This window comes from Lethenteron reissneri, chromosome 59 (genome assembly GCF_015708825.2).
Source record: "Lethenteron reissneri isolate LAM-NWPU_2019-01 chromosome 59, ASM1570882v1, whole genome shotgun sequence".
NCBI lineage: Eukaryota > Metazoa > Chordata > Hyperoartia > Petromyzontiformes > Petromyzontidae > Lethenteron > Lethenteron reissneri.
In genome coordinates, this window is record NC_083837.1 from 4,289,755 (window position 1) to 4,311,851 (window position 22,097).

The 22,097-nt window shown below is 50.5% G+C and overlaps 1 protein-coding gene across 1 annotated transcript in view; it reads right to left on the reverse strand.

The window, feature by feature from the left end:
* The window catches only part of LOC133357747 (transforming growth factor-beta-induced protein ig-h3-like), a 289,818-nt gene that overhangs the window by 206,422 nt on the left and 61,299 nt on the right, over positions 1-22,097 (reverse strand). The window contains exons 5-7 of the mRNA XM_061575849.1: positions 21,354-21,511; positions 15,513-15,668; positions 8,264-8,410 (exon numbers count right to left, since the gene is read on the reverse strand). Of these exons, the coding sequence (XP_061431833.1) occupies positions 8,264-8,410; positions 15,513-15,668; positions 21,354-21,511 (461 nt within the window). The remainder of the gene's footprint in view (positions 1-8,263; positions 8,411-15,512; positions 15,669-21,353; positions 21,512-22,097) is intronic.

Sequence of the window (22,097 nt, forward strand, 5' to 3'; positions counted from 1 at the left end):
GTGACTGCAGGAATTCATAACCTATTTACGTGACTCTACCGAAAGACCCAAAGAATACAAAGGAGAAAAAAACATGAAAATAATAATAATAAACTTGGAGGCAGTTGCCGTGCAGAGATTTAACAAATGTGACTCGACAGGAAATGTGTTCATTCAGAATGTAATATATTAAAAAATGTTTTTGAAAAATGTGGTTCTTTTTTATTACACGCGCGCACGGCAGTGATTGTGTGGCGACGTCTCCGCTTGTTTAGCCGAAGCCGCGGGTCTAAATATCCCAACCGGGGCCAAAGAAAAATAATGGATGTTCGCAATTATTTCCACCCGTGTCATGCCCTCCCGTGTTTTTGGCCTTCAATTTGGAAGGAAAAAAAACTCTCGCTCAAGGAGGCGGAACTCCTCAATGGTTAGCACGTGGGGAAAATCATCTCTCGCGCTTCTAGCGTCGCGGGAAGACTTTAGATTATAAAACTGGTGGTGGGGGGCAGTGTTGGTGGGTGTGGGGTGAAGTGGATAAAACAAAAAATATTGTAGCTTCAATTGCGCGTGGATGAAAAAAGATACTTTGCATGGTACATTTAACGTAATCGTACGCTGCTGCCGCGATTATATACAGTTCCCGCTTCTAAACAAACATCTTTCAACTCGGAAAATGGGCCGAAAACTCGATACGCCGGCGTTACGAAATGTGCTCGCTTCTTTCTCACAGAGGCAATTTGCGCGGAAAAAAACACTCCCAGCGGCAAACTCCGGGCCGCTGGATTTTGAAACTGTTACTGGAGCGCCAAGGGAAAAGTTCAATCGCGATTGTGAACACTGCTCACCCTTTTTGCTAAGATCTATATTCATTTATGGTTGTTGTATTTAAATAATAATAATGATGATGTTCTGCCCCTTGGTCATTTCACTGCTGGACGTAGATCTCCCCTATACCTGGCCAATTCAGGTTGGTGAAGGGGGGTTGCCTATGGATGCTTCCGATGTTACTCGCCAATGATGTTGGGTCTGAGTTGGGAATCCAAATTCGGACTGGGGGACCGCAGTACAGACCACTATCCCCTGCGCCACTTCTCACAACTATACACTGAGCCACTTCTCAAACTATCCACTGTGCCACTTCTCAAACTATCCACTGAGCCACTTCTCAAACTATCCACTGAGCCACTTCTCAAACTATCCCCTGGACCACTTCTCAAACTATCTCCTGGACCACTTCTCAATCTACCCACTGGGCCACTTCTCAAACTACCCACTGGGCCACTTCTCAAACTACCCACTGAGCCACTTCTAAAACTACCCACTGGGCCACTTGTCACAACTACCCACTGGGCCACTTCTCAAACTATCCACTGGGCCACTTCTCAAACTATTCACTAGGCCACTTCTCAAACTACCCACTGGGCCACTTCTTAAACTACCCACTGAGCCACTTATCAAACTACCCACTGGGCCACTTGTCACAACTACCCACTGGGCCACTTCTCAAACTATCCACTGGGCCACTTCTCAAACTACCCACTGGGCCACTTCTCAAACTACCCACTGAGCCACTTCTAAAACTACCCACTGGGCCACTTGTCACAACTACCCACTGGGCCACTTCTCAAACTATCCACTGGGCCACTTCTCAAACTATCCACTGGGCCACTTCTCAAACTACCCACTGAGCCACTTCTAAAACTACCCACTGGGCCACTTCTCAAACTATCCACTGGGCCACTTCTCAAACTACCCACTGGGCCACTTCTCAAACTACCCACTGGGCCACTTCTCAAACTACCCACTGGGCCACTTCTCAAACTATCCACTGGGCCACTTCTCAAACTACCCACTGGGCCACTTCTCAAACTATCCCCTGGGCCACTTGTCAAAACTACCCACTGGGCCACTTCTCAAACTATCCACTGGGCCACTTCTCAAACTACCCACTGGGCCACTTCTCAAACTACCCACTGGGCCACTTCTCAAACTACCCACTGGGCCACTTCTCAAACTACCCACTAAACCACTTCTCAAACTACCCACTGGGCCACTTCTCAATCTATCGACAGGGCCCCTTCTCACAACTTTCCATTGGGCCACTTCTCAACTCATAAAAAAGGAAAACGAATATTGTTGCCACTTCAGCATTTGTTTCTTGCTGTGGATGTCCCACCTGATGACGGACGCTTGTGTTGCGCCCAAAACGTCGTGATTTAATTTATTTTATACCTACGTGACTTTACCGAAAGAACCAAAGGGTTTGGATCCCTGCAGTCACGAAAACCTGAAATCTACATGTAATATTGTTGCATCTGGTAAAGTGCTATCGAAGTGCAATAGATGTCATGTGATAATATCTTGAGCGATGATATTTTCACGTACATACAGTATGTATGTATGTATATTGAACTTCTTTTGTTCGTAACCAACCGTTGCTAATCGGTGGTATAAACATGAAAACAATCATGGGTGGAAACATTAAAATTTAAATATCATGATTTTAATTGGTGTCTTTTTGCTTAGGGCGTTTAGCTATGTGAGCAAATAGATGTATAAATCAAACAAATGTCAAAAATTGTGCTTTGCTTTTGAACATTCGGAATTTGATGGGGAAAAAAACCCCAAAATCTAAATGGGCACGCGGTAGAGGGTGCATAGCTCCGATTGACATAGTCCCGACACCATCTCGTGTGAAATAAACGAATTCCGAATACGTTAGCGGCGCTTATTTTTTTGTTATCAACCAGACACGGATGAGAGATTGAGTCAACCCCTGACCGGGGTCTGAAACTCTCTCTCCATTTCATTATTATCACTACACAGCCTCGCCTCCAGACCACCAGCTCAAAGGAACTGAACGTGTGGCCGTTCTGTGGTTTAGAGCCGCCGACTTGAAGTGTTGAGAAAAACGTGGTCACATCTCAATAACTGGTAGTGGTGGCGAGACAAAATCTGATGATAATAATAATAGGGTTTCTCCCCTTTGTACTGGCAACAAAACTGAAATCTTTTTATAAGGAATCATGTCTGCATTAACCACAATACTTGTGGTCAAAATGCAAACAAAAAACACACTCTGATAAAATATGCATTGTCCTTGAAACGGATTAGTCCACACCAGAGACGGCTTTCTTTTGAGCCTCGTCTCAATTGGTGCTCGACCAGAGGACGCCAAAAGGCGCACAGCTCAAAGACAATGCACTATCAAAGTAATGAGGGCTCGGGGTAAGCATCTACATCATTCTAAACCTCTAAACGCATTTTGTTGATTCTGAATGTGGAAGGCAAAACCGGAGAACCCGGAGAAAAATCCACGTGACCACGGGGAGAACGTGCAAATATACAACAGGCGTCAGGCTCGGGATCTAACCCACGACTTCCTGCACACCAGGCGAGGTAGTCGACAACTCCTAGCCAATAACGGACTCTACGTGGGCCAAAACTTTTCCGCAACTGGGCCACGTCCGAGACGCCTGGGACGCAGACGGCCGAGGAGCGAGCGCTTGATTGATGTGAGAATAAAACAACGAACAAGCGAGGCTCTCGGTGGAAGGATGGGGAGGAGGAGGAAGGGGGGGGGGGCGGTCACTATTCACGCTCTAAAAACGTGCCGACTCCAAGCGGAATTCGACCGCTTGTGCCTTTGCCACCCACTTGACGTGGGGGAATTCATCGGAAAGCTGGCCGGACAACCATAACAAAAAACATGAATCAAATCTGGCCGTCTGTGCGCAAACACTGCGACCCCTTCCCTAGCCCCCCAATCTCCCTCCTCCACTCACCCACTCACCCACCCACAAATTCACTCACTGACTCACCCACACACTCACCCACCCTCTCATTCACTCACCCACCCAATCATCCACCCACCCACTAATTCACTCACTCAGCCACTCACCCACCCACCCACCACCATCACCACCATCACCACCACCCACCACCACCACGTGCTCCACAACCTGCCGCAATGACCATCTCGTGACGACCTCGCCCTGCTGCCCCGTTCACCGTAAAATGCCGAGAAATTTGCCATAATTAGCTCCACACCCTTCTTTTTATTCTTCAACCGGCAACCCCCCCAACCCGCACCTTGTTGCTCGCTTCCCCGTTCGTCGCCCTTCTTGTCGCCTCCGAACTTTACCGAAGTGAAAACTAAAACGAAGTGTAAACTAAGTAAATAAGCGTCACGGCTACAGTCAGTGGGCACTTATTTCAGCGTGCTGGTTGCGCGTAACCCGCGTGCCTGCGCTGCATTTGCAATTAACTAAAGCGATGCGTCACGGAGAGGCGTTGTTTTCATTGTTATTTTACTCTTGATTCGACGAGATGAAAATTGGAAAAAATTGGCGGTCCACAGAGCCGTGGCTGCTGGGCTGTCATCGCGGTTGGCAACGTACGGCGCGAAAGAAGTTCAACTTACGTACATACGTAGACTCACGCAAAGACCCATAGACTCACGCAGAGACGAATAGACTCACACAGAGACCCAAAGACTCACGCAGAGACCCATAGACTAACACAGAGATCCATAGACTTACGCAAAGACCCAAAGACTCACACAGAGACCCAAAGACTCACGCAGAGACCCATAGACTCACACAGAGACCCATAGACTCACACAGAGACCCATAGACTCACACAGAGACCCACAGACTCACAGAGAGACCCATAGATTCACACAGAGACCCATAGTTTGTTGTCCTTCCCCTGCACCTACGATTAGCCCGGGATTTGTCACGTTAATGAAACATTCTGGCAAATTGCCCGATTATGCTGGATGTAAATACCAGGGAATCGTCGTACAACTCAAAAATTGTAAATGTTGTGGATTCACTCTTCAACACACCGGTGGGCTAAAGTAGTGAACTATTTGTTTCTTGTCAACGTGACACATTTTTTTACTGATTGGCCGTGTCGGGCGGTGGAGGGTTACGACACATTTATAAATAACGCGATCTAACTCAAAAACTTTCACTATGAACAATATTGGCCGCGAAAGCCTACGTGTTAATCTGATGATGATGATGTTGTTGTTACAAATGGAAAATTAAAAACTCTCTGGCAGTGCGCGGCGACTGTGATCGCGACCCAAAAGAGACACGTGGGAGCGTGGAAATGTGGACTCAAAGCCAGACTCACAAACACGCAGGAAGATGAGGGAACAGGAGGGAGGAGGAGGGAGGAGGGAGGAGGATGAGGAGGCATCATCACAGCAGCGATGATTCACCACTCCGCTCCCCCTGAGTTTGCAATCAAGAGGATCATCAACCACTTCGATGTCAAATCACAGCTGTTGCCCTACACCAGTGGTGCTTCTTAACCTTGGGGTGCGAGATGCCCTTTCTGAGAACCAAATGGGTGCAGGCTCCAGTAAAGATTAAGAACCACTGCCATAGACTCAACACTGCCCATAGACTAACACTGCCCATAGACTCAGCACTACCCATAGACTCAACACTGCCCATAGACTAACACTGCCCATAGACTAACACTACCCATAGACTAACACTGCCCATAGACTAACACTGCCCATAGACTAACACTACTCATAGACTAACATTGCCCATAGACAAATACTGCCCATAGACTAACACTGCCCATAGACTAACACAGCCCAGAGACTAACACTGCCCATAGACTCAACACTGCCCATAGACTAACACTGCCCATATACTAACACAGTCCATAGATTAACATTGCCCATAGACTAACACAGCCCATAGACTAACACAGCCCATAGACTAACACAGCCCATAGACTAACACTGCCCATAGACTCAACACTACCCATAGACTAACACTGCCCATAGACTAACACTGCCCATAGACTAACACTGCCCATATACTAACACAGCCCATAGACTAACACTGCCCATAGACTAACACTGCCCATAGACTAACACTGCCCATAGACTCAACACTGCCCATAGACTAACACTCCCCATAGACTCAACACTGCACCATAGACTAATACTACCCATATACTAACACTACCCATAGACTAACACTACCCATAGACTAGCACTACCCATAGACTAACAATGCCCATAGACTAACACTGCCCATAGACTAACACTGCCCATAGACTAACACTGCCCATAGACTAACACTGCCCATAGACACATACTGCCCATAGACTAACACTACCCATAGACTAACACTACCCATAGACTAACACTGCCCATAGACTAACACTGCGCATAGACTAACACAGCCCATAGACTAACACTGCCCATAGACTAACTCTGCCCATATACTAACACTACCCATAGACTAACACTGCCCATAGACTAACACTGCCCATAGACTAACACTACCAATAGACTAACTCTGCCCATAGACTAACACTACCCATAGACTAACAGTGCACCATAGACTAACACTACCCATAGACTAACACTACCCATAGACTAACACTATCCATAGACTAACATTGCCCATAGACTAACACTACCCATAGACTAACGCTGCCCATAGACTAACACAGCCCATAGACTAACACTGCCCATAGACTAACACTGCCCATAGACTAACACTACCCATAGACTAACACTGCCCATAGACTAACACAGCCCATAGACTAACACTGCCAATAGACTAACACTGCCCCTAGACTAACGCTGCCCATAGACTAACACAGCCCATAGACTAACACTGCCAATAGACTAACACTGCCCCTAGACTAACACTACCCATAGACTAACACTACCCATAGACTAACACAGCCCATAGACTAACATAGCTCATAGACTAACACTGCCCATAGACTAACACTACCCATAGACTAACACTGCCCATAGAGCAGTGGTTCTGAACCTGGGTGCCTGCCAGCCCTGGCGATGCGAGATGCCTTCTCTGCCCAGATTTTTTCAGAAGGTAAATCATCGAAGCACAATTTAAGCACGGGCCACGAGAGTGCAACTACTTACTTTGTTTCATCAACCGCCTATGTATTGATTAACATCATACATTTCATTTAATGGCTATGAACCAAACGGGTGCAAGGTTGCAGTCAAAGTTAAGAACCGAAGTTGTACATCAACGTCAGCCGTAGGAAGAAGACCATTACACTCATTTGACTATTATATTAATGTATGTTTTTAATTGATTGTTGTACTTGCACGTACGGCCCACTTGTCAATGCACTGCGACATGTAGGCCTCTCCGCGGTGCGGCATTCGTTCAGGCTATTTAGATTATTAGTTCATAATAAAGGTTTTTGGGTCAGATCGCGTTATTTATAAATGTGTCATAACCCTCCACCACCCGACACGGCCAATCAGCAAAAAAGTGTCACGTTGACAAAAGAGAAAAATTAACCCGTAAAAGCAAAGTTTTTCACTATAAATCCTTTATATGGGTGGCGGCTAGAGTCCTCTCGTCCTCTGGCTTGAGATGGCTGCCACCTATGGGTCAGAAGTTTGCCTGCCACCATTAAGCAATTGGTAATTAAATATTAAAAAAAATTCTTAAAAAGTGTAAAGTTACGGAAATTTTTTTACGAAAATAAATTGTCACGCACAACGAGTCTGTGTGCTAAAATGTCAGCTCGATTGGATCACGGGAAGTGGGTTAAAAAACGACCGAAAGATTTGCACGGTCGTAAGCGTGCACGCAAGCAAGCAAGTGAACTTAATAGAAAGGATTTAAAAATAGTTCACTACTTTAGCCAACCGGTGTGCAACATTGGCGTCCTTCATCGTGATGACGGACGCTTGTGTTGCGACCAAAATGTCGTGTTTGTTTCATTATTTGTTCCACCTCCGTGACTTTACCGAAAGAACCAGAGAGCACATACTCTTAGGTTTTTCGGTAAAGTCACGTAGGTAAAAAAGAAATAATAAAATTTGAATTGAAATAATAATAGAAATTTCAATTATTATTTCAATTATATTTGTAGAAATTTCTATTATTATTTCAATTACGTTTTTATTACTTATTTTTTTACCTACGTGACTTTACCGAAAAACCTGAGAGTACGAATCCATGCAGTCACGAAAGCTTCATATCTAGAACCAGAGAGCACGTCAAACTTATTTCGCTCCGCACCAAGCGGTGTCGGAGTAACGGCATCATCAGCACAGGGGGTGCGGCGATCGGCGAGGCGGCACCCCCCCAACCCCCCCAATATTTAATTTGTACGCACGGTGGTTTTGTCAAGGGGGGCCCTACCGCCCCCCCAAAAATAATCGCAACTTTGCCCACCAGGGATGCGCAAGGTCACCGCTTGCGCCACGCTCGTTAACGTCTCCCGATGCCCCGACCCCACGCGCCGCCGTCACCTTCAGTGTGCCCAGGCTCTCGGTCGTCTCGAGGATGTCGCGGACGCTGCGAGTGAGCGGAGCGATCACGCGGTCCACCAGGTGAACCACGCCGTTGGTGGCCAGGTAGTTGGGACGCAGCACACGGGCGCAGTTCACCGTCACGATCTGCGGGGTTCACGCGCAAGACACCGGCACCGTCGTCACTGCGCGTCGGAGACGTTGTCGCGTGCTGGTGTGGCTAGGAGATGTTGACCGCCTCGCCTGGTGTGCAGGAGGTCGTGGGTTCGATCCCGAGCCTGACGATGCCTGCTGTATATTTGGAGTTTGCGTGTCTCTCTCTCACAGTGGTGAGATGGTAACTACATCGCCTGGTATGCAGGAGGTCGTGGGTTCGATCCCGAGCCTGACGATGCCTGCTGTACATTTGGAGTTTGCGTGTCTCTCTCTCACAGTGGTGAGATGGTAACTACATCGCCTGGTATGCAGGAGGTCGTGGGTTCGGTCCCGAGTCTGACGATGCCTGCTGTATATTTTGAGTTTGCGTGTCTCTCTCTCTCATCATCATCACGGTGGCTAGGAGATGTTGACTACCTCGCCTGGTGTGCAGGAGGTCGTGGGTTCGATCCCGAGCCTGACGATGCCTGCTGTATATTTGGAGTTTGCGTGTCTCTCTCTCTCTCTCATCATCATCATGGTGGCTAGGAGATGTTGACTACCTCGCCTGGTGTGCAGGAGGTCGTGGGTTCGGTCCCGAGCCTGACGATGCCTGCTGTATATTTGGAGTTTGCGTGTTTCTCTCTCTCTCATCATCATCACGGTGGCTAGGAGATGTTAACTACCTCGCCTGGTGTGCAGGAGGTCGTGGGTTCGATCCCGAGCCTGACGATGCCTGCTGTATATTTTGAGTTTGCGTGTCTCTCTCTCTCTCATCATCATCACGGTGGCTATGAGATGTTAACTACCTCGCCTGGTGTGCAGGAGGTCGTGGATTCGATCCCGAGCCTGGCGGCGCCTGCTGTATATTTGGAGTTTGCGTGTTTCTCTCTCTCAGTGGTGAGATGTTAACTACCTCGCCTGGTGTGCAGGAGGTCGTGGGTTCGGTCCCGAGCCTGACGACGCCTGCTGTATATTTGGAGTTTGCGTGTCTCTCTCTCACAGTGGTGAGATGGTAACTACATCGCCTGGTGTGCAGGAGGTCGTGGGTTCGATCCCGAGCCTGACGATGTCTGCTGTATATTTGGAGTTTGCGTGTCTCTCTCTGTCATCATCATCACGGTGGCTATGAGATGTTAACTACCTCGCCTGGTATGCAGAAGGTCGTGATTTCTATCTAGACCCTGACGATGCCTGCTGTATTTTTGGAGTTTGCGTGTCTCTCTCTCTCTTCCCGTGGTCACGTGGATTTTTCTCCGGGTCCATCCGGTTTTTCCCTTCACGTTTACGATCAACGTCACCCGTTTCGAGTATTTGGCTGCGACTATAAATTTCCTCGCGATGATGATGATACGGCACTTTGTCGAGTTATCGTTTGTGAGCCTTACTTAATAAAATAAAATGTTCAGGTTGTTTAACCATCGCCGCTGATGCACGTATGTATGTCACAGAGTACGGAGCTAATCGAAGGTACGGGGGTGGGGGGGGGGGACACAGCCAATGTCTCTCTGCGTACGAATCACTCTGCGGGAATTCATGCGTTTTTATTGTAATTTTTTTGTCCTATTGTTGTTTATTATGATTTTTTATTATTGCTATTTTATGAAAAGTATTTTTTTTAATGTAGCTATTTTTATTATAATTTTCGATTAATATTTGTATGATTATTTCCTTATTATGTTTTATACCTTTTAATATTAGATTTGACTATTGCTTATCATTTATCATTATTTTATTATCGTCTATAATTATTTCCTTATTATTTATTCCTTTTTATAATTACATGTTTACTATTACTTACCACTTATTATTATTTTAATGTTATGTTTATCATTATTTTTTATTATTTTTCTAATTACATTTTTAATATTACTTATCATTTATTATAATTATTTTCATAACAATACATATATTTTTTTCTAATTTATATGTTTATGATTACCCCCCCCCCTCACCCCCCTCCCCGTTTCAAAGCCAAGAGCTTTCGTGTGTGAATGTTTATTAATATTATTATTACATTTATCTAACTTCGCGAGCTTTATTTTTCATCTCACACGGGAACATTTGTCAAGGGGCCGACGTGCGCAATTACCGAGCGCCGCTTGCGCTCAAGGTGCACAATCACCGCGAGATTCCAGCGGAAAGCAAAGGGCGCGCGCCCAGGGGCCCGTTTAAGCGAAAACCCCCAAAAATGCGATTCGGTGAGAGTTTCCGAGAATTTCATCCTCCATCAAAATTTCCGCGGCGCGCACCACGCTGCAACCCAGGAGGGGAGATGTTCGAACAAATAAAAAAAAATACATCAGCGTCAGCCCGAGCTACTCGATTAGAAATATACTATTTGGTTCTTTCGGTAAAGTCACGTAGGTAGAAAAAAATTAACCCGTAAAAACAAAGTTTTTCACTATAAATCCTTTATATGCGTGGCGGCTAGAGTCCTCTCGTCCTCTGGCTTGAGATGGCTGCCACCTATGGGTCAGATGATTGTCTGCCACCATTAAGCAATTGGTAATTAAATATTTTTAAAAAATTCCCTAAAAAGTGTAAAAAGTAATTGTCACGCACAACGAGTCTGTGTGCAAAATGTCAGCTTGATTGGATCACGGGAAGTGGGTTTAAAAACGACCGAAAGATTTGCACGGTCGTAAGCAATCAAGCAAGCACGCAAGCAAGTGAACTTAATATAAAGGATTTAAAAATTACAGAGCGCGACGTTTCGATCGCAACGCAAGCAACCGTCTTGCGTTGTGATCTATTATTTTTTCTACCCACGTGACTTCACCGAAAAACACAAAGAGTATGGATCCCTGCAGTCACGAAAGCTTCAAATCAAGATCGATTAGAAATGTCGCACAGGTGACAATGTCCACGTGTCCTTCTACTGCGAGGCAACAACATCTGGCAGGATTGAACTCTCCCCTTCCGCAGATGCCCTCGGTTTGGCGGAGAGCGAGTTCATCGGCCGTTTTCCTCCGCACCACGCTAAGACCGCAGCTAAGCCCCTGAATTTGTTCAGGCGACAAACCTCGCGTTGATCTGCTCCGACACACCCAGCAACGCATGCGTGGCAGATCGCGCGTTCGTTTCTATTATGCAGGAAATTAAATTTGAACGGACCCGATTATTGTAATTGCCGCTGTTATTAAGACGTTATTATTCAAAGTTCGAGGCGCGTCTCGCGTGTTGGAAGCGGGCGCCGAGAGGTGGGGGTGGCGTAAATTCCGCAGTCGTACTTAGAGGGAAAATCCACACGAGGCAATGGCGTTCTGTTGAGTTCACAGTAAATCGATCTCCCCAAATGGACACTAATTTTATCAGCCCCGAAGGGATAATTACCATGGCGGTAGAGTTTACCTTGGACGGGGGTTTAATATAATGACATATTAAAACATTTAGAATGCGTCTCGACCTAATGATCCACATTTTAGTCTGGTTATTAATTTTGTAAAAGGGGTCAGCTCATTCTTGATATGAAGCTTTCGTGACTGCAGGAATCCATACTCTTTGGTTCTTTCGGTAAAGTTACATAGGTAGAAAAATATATAATAGTAATGCAAAATTATATATTCCGACGTTTCGATTGCAACACAAGCGGTCGTCCTCAGGCGTAAATAAATAATTCAGCAGTGGAAACTGCTGAACCAATGAGGTCAGCTCATTTCGTTCAAAACTACCGGATCCGGCTCCTCTGAAGATGATAATTGTTTTTTTACCCTTTTATCTGCCAACAAAACTGACACCTTTTTTACAAGGAGTCATGTTTGCATAGACGACAATAGCTGCAGTCATAATGCAAACAAAAAACATAACTCTGATAATGTATGCAATGTCCTTGAAGTTGATTGGTCCACACCCGAGACAGCTTTCCTTAGAGCCTAGTCTCACATGGTGTTGGACCAGATGACGCCAAAAGGCGCACAACTCAAAGACAAAGCACCATCAGAGTATGAGAGCTTGGGGTAAGCATTTACACCATTGGAACCTCATTTGCCAGTAGCAAAATATGATAATTGTTTTTTTAACCTTTTATCTGGCAACAAAACTGACACCTTTTTTACAAGGAGTCATGTTTGCATAGACCACAATACCTGCAGTCATAATGCAAACAAAAAACATAACTCTGGTAATGTATGCACTGTCCTTGAAGTTGATTGGTCCACACCCGAGACAACTTTCCTTAGAGCCTAGTCTCACATGGGTTGGACCAGATGATGCCAAAAAACATGACTCCTTGTAAAAAAAGGTGCCAGTTTTGTTGCCAGATAAAAGGGTAAAAAACCAATTATCATATTTTTTACTGGCAAATGAGGTTCCAATGGTGTCCTCTGAAGATGTCTCGTGTGATGCCGGGATCAAACCCACGACCTCCTGCATACCAGGCGAGGTAGTTAACATCTCCTAGCCACCGTGGCGCTGAACGACACAGCAGCGGTCGCCATCCCGTCCCTGCAGTCTAATACCCCAGGCTGCTCGTGGACATGAGACTCATGCTGGTTCTCACCTGGCTAAACGGAATGAAGTTTAAACTGGAGCAGGGGCGGTTTCTTCATGAGGGCGATTGGGCGACGCACCACCAATGTCATTCAACCACAGAGTCACGCTAGCCGTCACTGTCAGCTTCTGGATATAGTCCAATCAGCGTCATGTCACGTTCTGTGGAGTACCGCCTCTTTTGGGGCGATTTCACTCCGGCTGAGAATCGCCCAGAGTGTTCCCATAGACTTACATTCAAAGATGTTTTTTTTCGAACGGGGGCGCTCAAATGCATTCTCTATGGCTTCCGGAAGGGCAAGCCCGAACGTGCTTACGTCATCATACGTGCTTACGTCATCATACGTAAGCACGTTTCATCCAACAATATAATTTATCGCTACCTAGTGGAATCTTTAATAAAATAATCTTGAGTGGTTTGTTTTAATAGTGAGTATATAAACAAACAAGATGTATTGTAAGAGTCACTTTATTTTTCATTAATATTAAAGAAGTGAAGTTGCCTTTACATGCTTAAGCTGTTAATTTATTCATTGCATGGGTGGACCTTATCCTTATCAATCATCCAGACATTTGCCCCCCCTGAGAGATTTTGCAGGAGCCGCCACTGAACTGGAGTAATGTAATCCTGCCACCAATAGAACCAGAGATGAATGAGAAGTTCGCTTTTTCTTTGTCGTGGCGTTCTGCTTCGTGAGCAGAGGTCGCAAACGGGTTTTGATTCCTTACCCGTACCCGGCCGCACCAGGGTCGCAAACGGGTACCCGTACTCGGCCGTACCCGTACCCTACCCCCGTACCCGGCTGGGTACGGGTATCGGGTACCTGATTGCGACCTCTGGGATGAAGCCATGTTGCAGGCGCGGGTGGGTTAATTCTAGGAACTTGAATTGTGAGAAGAGACAAGACGTTGGGAAATGAGTGACAAACGGTTACTCGCCAGTGACTCACGGTCTACCCGTACCCGTACCCGGCCGCACCAGGGTCGCAAACGGGTACGGGTATCGGGTACCCGGTTGCGACCTCTGTTCGTGAGTGACGCAATTCAACAACGGGGCATGACAGTGAAGGGCGGTGACATTTGTCCCTAATACTTATTCTACGTTAAAGGAGACTTTAAAAAAAGCCCCATTGACGTCAACTCCGTGAGATCACGTGCCGATGACGTGCGATTCAAAGTTGTACAAATAAAACGTTGTGGATCTTAACTCTGGAGCACGAGACACGTGCGTTTTGTCAACGGCCGTCAATTGTTTTGCAATTTGAGTTTCGCATTTTCAACAAAGTGGCTTCGAATGCGCTGGGTAGCCGCGCATCACCACCACGTGAACGGCCGACGGTGCTTTGTCGCCGGGTAGACTGGGCTCCGTCATACAAATGTGGAATTGCCATCGATCACTCGCTCAGCGCGGCGCGGTTGTATAGAGAACCGCGTTGACTTTTGCCGAGGATTGTGCCACACGTGTATATTACTGTATCTGGCATTGGTGGTTGTTTTTTTTTGTCGAAGTGTATTATTTCTGCTTTATTTACTGGAGCTTCCCATTAAATCATGTGCACCCTGCCGGTTCTGGGTTGTATTTATTTAAGCACTGAATACTATGAAAATAAATGCACCAGTGTGGTGTGTGTGTGATGTTTGGTGTTTTTGGTCGACTAAGCCTCATACGTGGAGCCGTTAGCACTACGCTGAACTATGAACCCAGCTGCCCGAGTTGGATTCCCGCTCACGGCCACCAACAACCGGTGACGATGATTAGAACCGGTCCTGGGCCTCCCCTAGGTCGACTCGGCCTCAAATGAGTACCCGGTGCGGTGCGTAAAAACTTTTCCACTGGGGAGACAAAGGCGCGCGGGGGTGGTGTTGGACGCCCATCCCCAATCGTGTGCCGTTCCGGCCTTCATAGGCGCTCGCTAACAGCACTTGCCCCAACATTCTGTGAAGGCTACACAGTGGCAGGGGGGGATCTTTGTCTGTGTGCTTCTGGTGCTGTTGGGGACTACGCGCGTTGGGCTGGTCGTGATGTGGGCGGTTGGAAAAGCAGCAGTCGCTGTCCGCAGATTTTTGCGTCGTGGTTTTTTTTTCATTTCGACATCACATTGCGAATGACAGCACCAGGGATGCCGTGCCAGACCACATTACTCCACCAGCGTGGGGTAACGGGCTTCACTCCAATGGGCTGTTTGTGGTGGTGGGGGTAACGGTTCGAGGCTATACGTGGGGGCCGACCTTTGTCTTCGTGTCCGTGAGCTTGTCGGTTGCTTGCGTGCACAACAGACAGAGATCCCCCGCGTGGCCTGCGACAGACTGTCGGTGCGAGCGCTGTTAGCGAGTGGCGGCACCTATGAAGGCCGGCACGGTACACTCTGGGAGAATGGGTGGCCGGCACCACGTCCAAGCAGCCTGTTCATCAATTGAGGCCGAGTCGACCTAGGGGGGGCCCAAGACCGGTCCGGGATAACCGTCACCGGTGGTCTCCGTGAGCGGCAATTGAACTCGCTTCATCGGCAGCGCACACGACCGCTCCCTCGACGCGCGCGCGCACATCAGACAAAAGGATCCCACGTGCATCAGCCTTGAACAGACCGTTCCACCTGGGGGGGGCACGCGCACGGGCACTCACCCCGTTGACGTAGTGCTGGACGTTGATGGTGCCGCCCGCGTTCTGCGAGCGCAGGGTGGCACCGTGCCGCATGTCGCTCAGCAGCAGACGCTTGTCCACCATGTGGTTCCGCAAGGCGTCCTTCAGCTTGCTCCCGGTCAGCCCGTTGCGAGTCGCCTGCACGCGCGCGCGCACGCACGCAAGTTCGGCCCGAGGCCGATGTTTGCAACACAGAGCACCACCCGAGGGTGCTCTCGTGTTGGGTCGTGAGCGCGAATCGCGAGGTTCGGGTCGCCGCCGGGCTCATTGGCGCAAGTTCGCGAAACGCACGCACAAAGATCCCCCGTATAGCCTTAACAGACTGTAGGGGCAAGTGCTGTTAGCGAGCACCTATGAAGGCCGGAACGGTACACGAGGGGGTGGGTGGCCGGCACCACGCCCAGCCGCCTTTGTCTCCCCAGTGACGATGTTTTTACGCACCTAGGTGACGCCCAGGATCGGTTCAGATAATCGTCACCGGTGTTCATATTCTTAGGTTTTTTCGGTAAAGTCACGTAGGTAAAAATTTTAAATTTAAATAAATGAAAGTAAAATACAAATAAAATAAAAATCACGACGTTTCGGAGGCAACACAAGCTTCCGTCTTCAGGTGGAACCGTCACAGCACGACTGCTGCATCAAGTGAGAGGAGTCACCGGTGTTGGCCGTGAGCGGGAATCGGACTCGGGTCACCGAACCCGATGTTTTTACGCACCGCACCAGACGCTCGTTTTAGTCCGGGTCGATGAGTGCTTGAAGGGGGTAGGGCCCCCCCCCCCCCCGCAATGTGCCGTGTGCGGCCGGGCATCAGACGAGCGCTGATTGGGGGGGCACATCTAAAGGACACGACAGGCCACGTCGAACCAAAACTATTCCGCAACTGGGCCACGTGCGAGACGCCCTGCGGCAGCACAGAGGGCTGTGACGAGTGGCAAAAGGCACAATTCGCAGGTGCCGGGGGAGTGGGGCGAGGGGCAACATACACGCACACAAAGATAAAGATCCCCTGTATAGCCTTAACATACTGTAGGGGCAAGTGCTGTTAGCGAGCACCTATGAAGGCCGGAACGGTACACGAGGGGGTGAGTGGCCAGCACCACGCCCGACCGCCTTTGTCTCCCTAGTGGCGATATTTACACACCGCACCAGGTACTCATTTGAGGCTGAGTCGACCTAGGGGAGGCCCAGGACCGGTTCAGATAATCGTCACTGGTGTTGGCCGTGAGCGGGAATCGAACTCGTGTCGCTGGGTTCATAGCGCAGCGTAGCGCTAACCGCTACACCACCGCTCCCCACAACACACACGCACACACATACACACACACGCACACACGTACACACACACACGCACACACACACGCACACACACGCGCATACACACACGCGCACACACACACGCACACACACACACACGCACACACACACACGCACGCACACACGCACGCACACACACACGCACACACGCACACACACACGCACACACATACACGCACACACACACACGCACACACACACGCACACACACACACACGCACACACACACACACGCACGCACACACGCACGCACGCACACACACACGCACACACGCACACACACACGCACACACATACACGCACACACACACACGCACACACACACGCACACACACGCGCACACACACACACGCACACACACACGCGCACACACACACGCACACACACACACACGCACACACGCACACACACACACGCACACACACGCACAACAACAACAACAACCGCCATTCGCCACTAAGTGGCGGTGACGTCACCACGATGCTTGTGCCAGGCCAAGTGCACCTTGAGGCCACGTGAAGTGTCGAACGCCCGCTGGCAGGAGGTCACGGGGCAGACCCAGGTGCCACGGGTCGACTGACCGAGATGACCGAGATGACTGGCTGATGCACCACCTGTGCCCCCCTACTGTACCAACTTGCTGTGCTTTAGCCACCCGGCGCTCCGCTCGTTGTTGTGAGCGTCGCTCCTCCGCCCTCCGTTGTTGTTGGAGGGCGACTGCTTCCAACTGCCCAGTAGCGTCCTTCACGAGCCTCCTCCACTGAGGCCGATCTTGACACCGCTGGTACCAGTCATCGGCAAGTCCACTCAGCTCCACGTCCTCCTGTACCACATCACTCCATCTCTTCTCCAGCCCGTGCCGCGCCCGTCTAGCCCCCTCGATCCGGCCGAACAAAAGCTGTTTAGGCATGCGGTGGCTGGGCATGCGGGCTACATGACCCAGCCAACGCAGCCTTGCCTGCCGGAGGAGCTCACTGATGGGACTTTGCCCAGATCTTTCAAGGATTTGTGAGCTCCTCACACAATCCAGCCTGGTTAAACCCAGGATGGATCGTAGGCAGGCCAGCCTAAATGTTTCCAACCGGCGAAGATGCTCCACTAGGGGGGTCCACGTTTCGCAAGCGTAGAGAAGGGAGGGAATGACCGTGGCCGAGAAGACCTGAAGCTTCTTGCGGAGCGACAGACCAGGTAGCTTCCACACAGCGTTACGCAACCGATGAAAAGATATTGCCGCTCGACTGATTCGGAGTGATACCTCTGCTGATAAACTGGAGCCGGTCATAAGCACACTGCCCAGGTATGGGAAACTCTCCACTCTCTCCACAACTGCCCCATCACCAATTGGGAGTTGTGGGGGTGGAGTGTCCGATGGTACAAAATACCCAGGCAGGTGCTTAGTTTTGGTGGGGCTGATGGTAAGGCCCCACCTCTTAGTGGCACGCTCCAGTCTCAGCAGCAGCGTCTCCAACTCCTCTTCTGAATGAGCAGCTATTACCAAATCATCGGCATACATAACGTGGTTGACCAATAGGGAGCCATCCCTTGATCGCACCCGGGCATCGATCAGCCTCCCATTATATCTGTACCAAATGGAAATTCCCCCGGTACAGCTATTGAAGGCTTCACGAACTACGCGGTCAAAATAGATGTTAAATAATGTGGGAGCCAGAGGACATCCCTGTCGCACCCCAAGGTGTACAGGGAAAGGCTCCGACTCCCGGCCACGTAGTTTTACCCGGGCCCGCTCACCATCATGAAGGTCCTTAATGATCGTGAGCAGAGGGTCAGGGACTCCGAAAGCACGAAGAACAACCCAGAGCCCAGTCCTACTGATGGTATCATAGGCCTTGACCAGGTCAATAAAGCAGAGATGTAGGTCTTTTTGGAATTCCCTACACCTCTGCTGTAGCAGACGGACAGAAAATATGGCATCTGTGCAGGACCGCCCTTTCCTGAAACCGCATTGGGGCTCCGCAAGCCTCTCCTCAGCGTGCCTAGCAAGGCGATGTTGAATTATTCTTGCCAGGACCTTACCCGGCACACTGAGGAGTGAGATGCCCCTGTAGTTGTTACAGTCGGTACGGTCCCCCTTCTTAAAGAGGGGGACCACCAGGGCATCCTTCCAGTCCTGCGGAACCCGTCCAGTGGTCCAGACTGTTGTTATGATGTCATATAGGGCAGTCTGTGCACAAACGCCACCCTCCCTCAGCATTTCGCTTGGGAGATCATCTCTGCCCGGTGCCTTCCCTGGTCTCAGACTCCGGATCGCCCTCAGTACTTCCTCAACAGCTGGCACCTCAGCCAGCCACTCACAGGGGGTGACCTCTTCCAATATTTGAGGCACCGCAGCCTCAGCAGGGTTATCACCACTTTGTGCCATGATGTTTTCCTGGCTGAGAGAATTTCCCTCCCCCAGGACCTCACAGAAATGCTCAGCAAATCTGCAAACCTGTTCCTGGGGGTCGGAGATTGGATCACCGTTTTTTCCTCTAATGATGGTAATAGGTGTGGCGCTGCAGGTTACTTTTTTGATGGAGTTAAATAGTGATTTGTGATCACGGGCCACTGAGGCAGACTCCATCTCCTCAGCAACCCGCGACCACAACCCATCCTTACAGCGCCTTACGGCTCTCCGAACTTCCGAGCGAAGGCTGCGGTAAACCTCCTCATTCTCTGACGTGGGATGCTGTAGGCGATGAGAGTGGGCCTGTCGCTTTTTCTCGATTAACCTGAACACCTCCTCTGTCAGCCAGGGTTTCTGGGGAGGTCTGGACCGCGTACCCAAAGCAGCCATTGCAGCTGCATGAGTCACAGTCTTAAACCTCGCCCATTTACCCTCGACATCAGGTGGAGTGGGGGACGATGCCAACCCCAGCTGCAAGCGATGATGAAATTCTCGCTTGCAACTTTCATCAGCTAACTGAGACCAGGCCACTTTTGGTTGGAATGGGATCCTGGGTGTACACCCACCACCGGAGTGGAAGAAAGGCAGGCGCATCTTACAGATGACTAGTCGATGGTCAGAGGGCAGATCAGCTCCACGGTAGGTCCTGGTGTCAAGGACATGGGCTCGCATTCGCTGGTCCGTCACTATGTAGTCCAGCACACACGCACACACACACACGCACACACACACGCACACACACACACGTACACACACACGCACGTACACACACACACGCACACACACACACGTACACACACACGCACACACACACACGCACACACACGCGCACACACCTCAGCCGAGAGCGAAGGTTGTGTTGTTGTTGTGTGTACAGAGCGGCCAGATTTCCCCTGGAGTGAGCATCACCCACATCCGAGACAGGGGGCAGGGGGGGGGGGGGTAGAACGGGGGGGGGGGGGGTAGAACGAGGGGGTTGGAACGGGGGGGGGGTTAGAACGAGGGGGTTGGAACGGGGGGGGGGGGGGTTAGAACGAGGGGGTTGGAACGGGGGGGGAGATAGAACGGAGGGGGGGGGGACAGGGGGGGTTAGAACGGGGGGTAGAACGGGACGGGGGGTTAGAATGGGTGGGAGTAGAACGAGGGGGGGGGGAGGTTAGAACGGGGGGGGTTGGAACGGGGGGTAGAACGAGGGGGGGGGGTAGAACGGGGGGGGGGGGTTAGAACGGGGGGGGGTTAGAACGGGGCGGGGGGGGTAGAATGAGGGGGGGCGGTAGAACGAGGGGGGGGGGTAGAATGAGGGGGGCGGGTAGAACGAGGGGGGGGTAGAACGAGGGAGGGGTAGAACGAGGGGGGGGGTGTAGAACGAGGGGGGGGGTAGAACGAGGGGGGGGGGGTAGAACGAGGGGGGGGTTAGAACGGGGGGGGGTAGAACGAGGGGGGGGGGGTTAGAACGGGGCGGGGGGGGGGTAGAATGAGGGGGGGCGGTAGAACGAGGGGGGGGGTAGAACGAGGGGGGGGGTTAGACGAGGGGGGGGGTAGAGTAGAACGAGGGGGGGGTAGTAGAACGAGGGGGGGTAGAATGAGGGGGGGGGGTAGAACGAGGGGGGGGGGTAGTTATAGAACGAGGGGGGGGGGTAGAACGAGGGGGGGTAGGGGGGTAGAACGAGGGGGGGGGTAGAACGAGGGGGGGGGGGGGTAGAACGAGGGGGGGGGTTAGAACGAGGGGGGGGGTTAGAATGAGGGGGGGGGGTAGAACGAGGGGGGGGTAGAATGAGGGGGGGGGTAAAACGAGGGGGGGGGGGTAGAACGAGGGGGGGGGGGTTAGAACGAGGGGGGGGGTTAGAACGAGGGGGGGGGGTAGAACGAGGGGGGGGGGGGTAGAATGAGGGGGGGGGGTAGTAGAACGAGGGGGGGGGGGGGTTAGAATGAAGGGGGGGGGGTTAGAACGAGGGGGTTGGAACGGGGGGAAGTAGAACGGAAGGGGGTTAAAACGGCGGTGGGTGGGGGGGGGGGCGGTGGAACAGAGGGGGGGGATTAGAAAGGGGATTAGAACGAGGGGGGTATAACGAGGGGGGGGGGGTGGGGGGGCGAGGTGGTCTCACATCGTCGAGTTGAGCCCACGCGGCGTCGCTGGGGGCGAACATCGTCATGGCCTTGGGCATCTCGAGCTCGGCGCGCAGGCCGGCGCGGGCCACCAAGTCGCGCGTCTTGCTCGCCTCCAACGCCTCCAGCGTGCTGAAGATGTTGGTGAGAGGCGCGACTATGGGGGGGGTGGGGGGGTGGGGGTGATTGTGATTTGGGGGGGGTGGGGGTGGGGCACGGACAGCGAGGGGGTCGTCGTCAGCGAGACGCGAGCGTTGTCGGAGTCTCTGCCCCGAGCGGTCGGGCCACGTGCGACTCTTTTTAAATCCTTTATGTTAAGTTCGCTCGCTCGCTTGCTTAGGACCGTGCAAATCTTTCAGTCGTTTTTTAACCCACTTCTCGTGATCCAATCGAGCTGACATTTTGCACACAGACTCGCTGTGCGTGACAATGCATTTGCGTGAAATTTTTTTTCCAAAATTTTACACTGTTTAGGGATTTTTTTTTAAAATATTTATTTACCAATTGGTTAATGCTGGCACACAATCATCTGACCCATAGGTGGCAGCCATCTCAAGCTAGAGGACGAGAGGACTCTAGCCGCCCCGATGCCACGCATATAAAGGATTTATAGTGAAAAACTTTGTTTTTACGGGTTAATTTTTTGTTGTTGTTCTTGAACATCGCAAACCGACTTTCGCACCGAGCGATGCAGCCCTCGTCCGGCCAACACCGGCGGGGTGTACGCGTTACTGCCCCCTGGC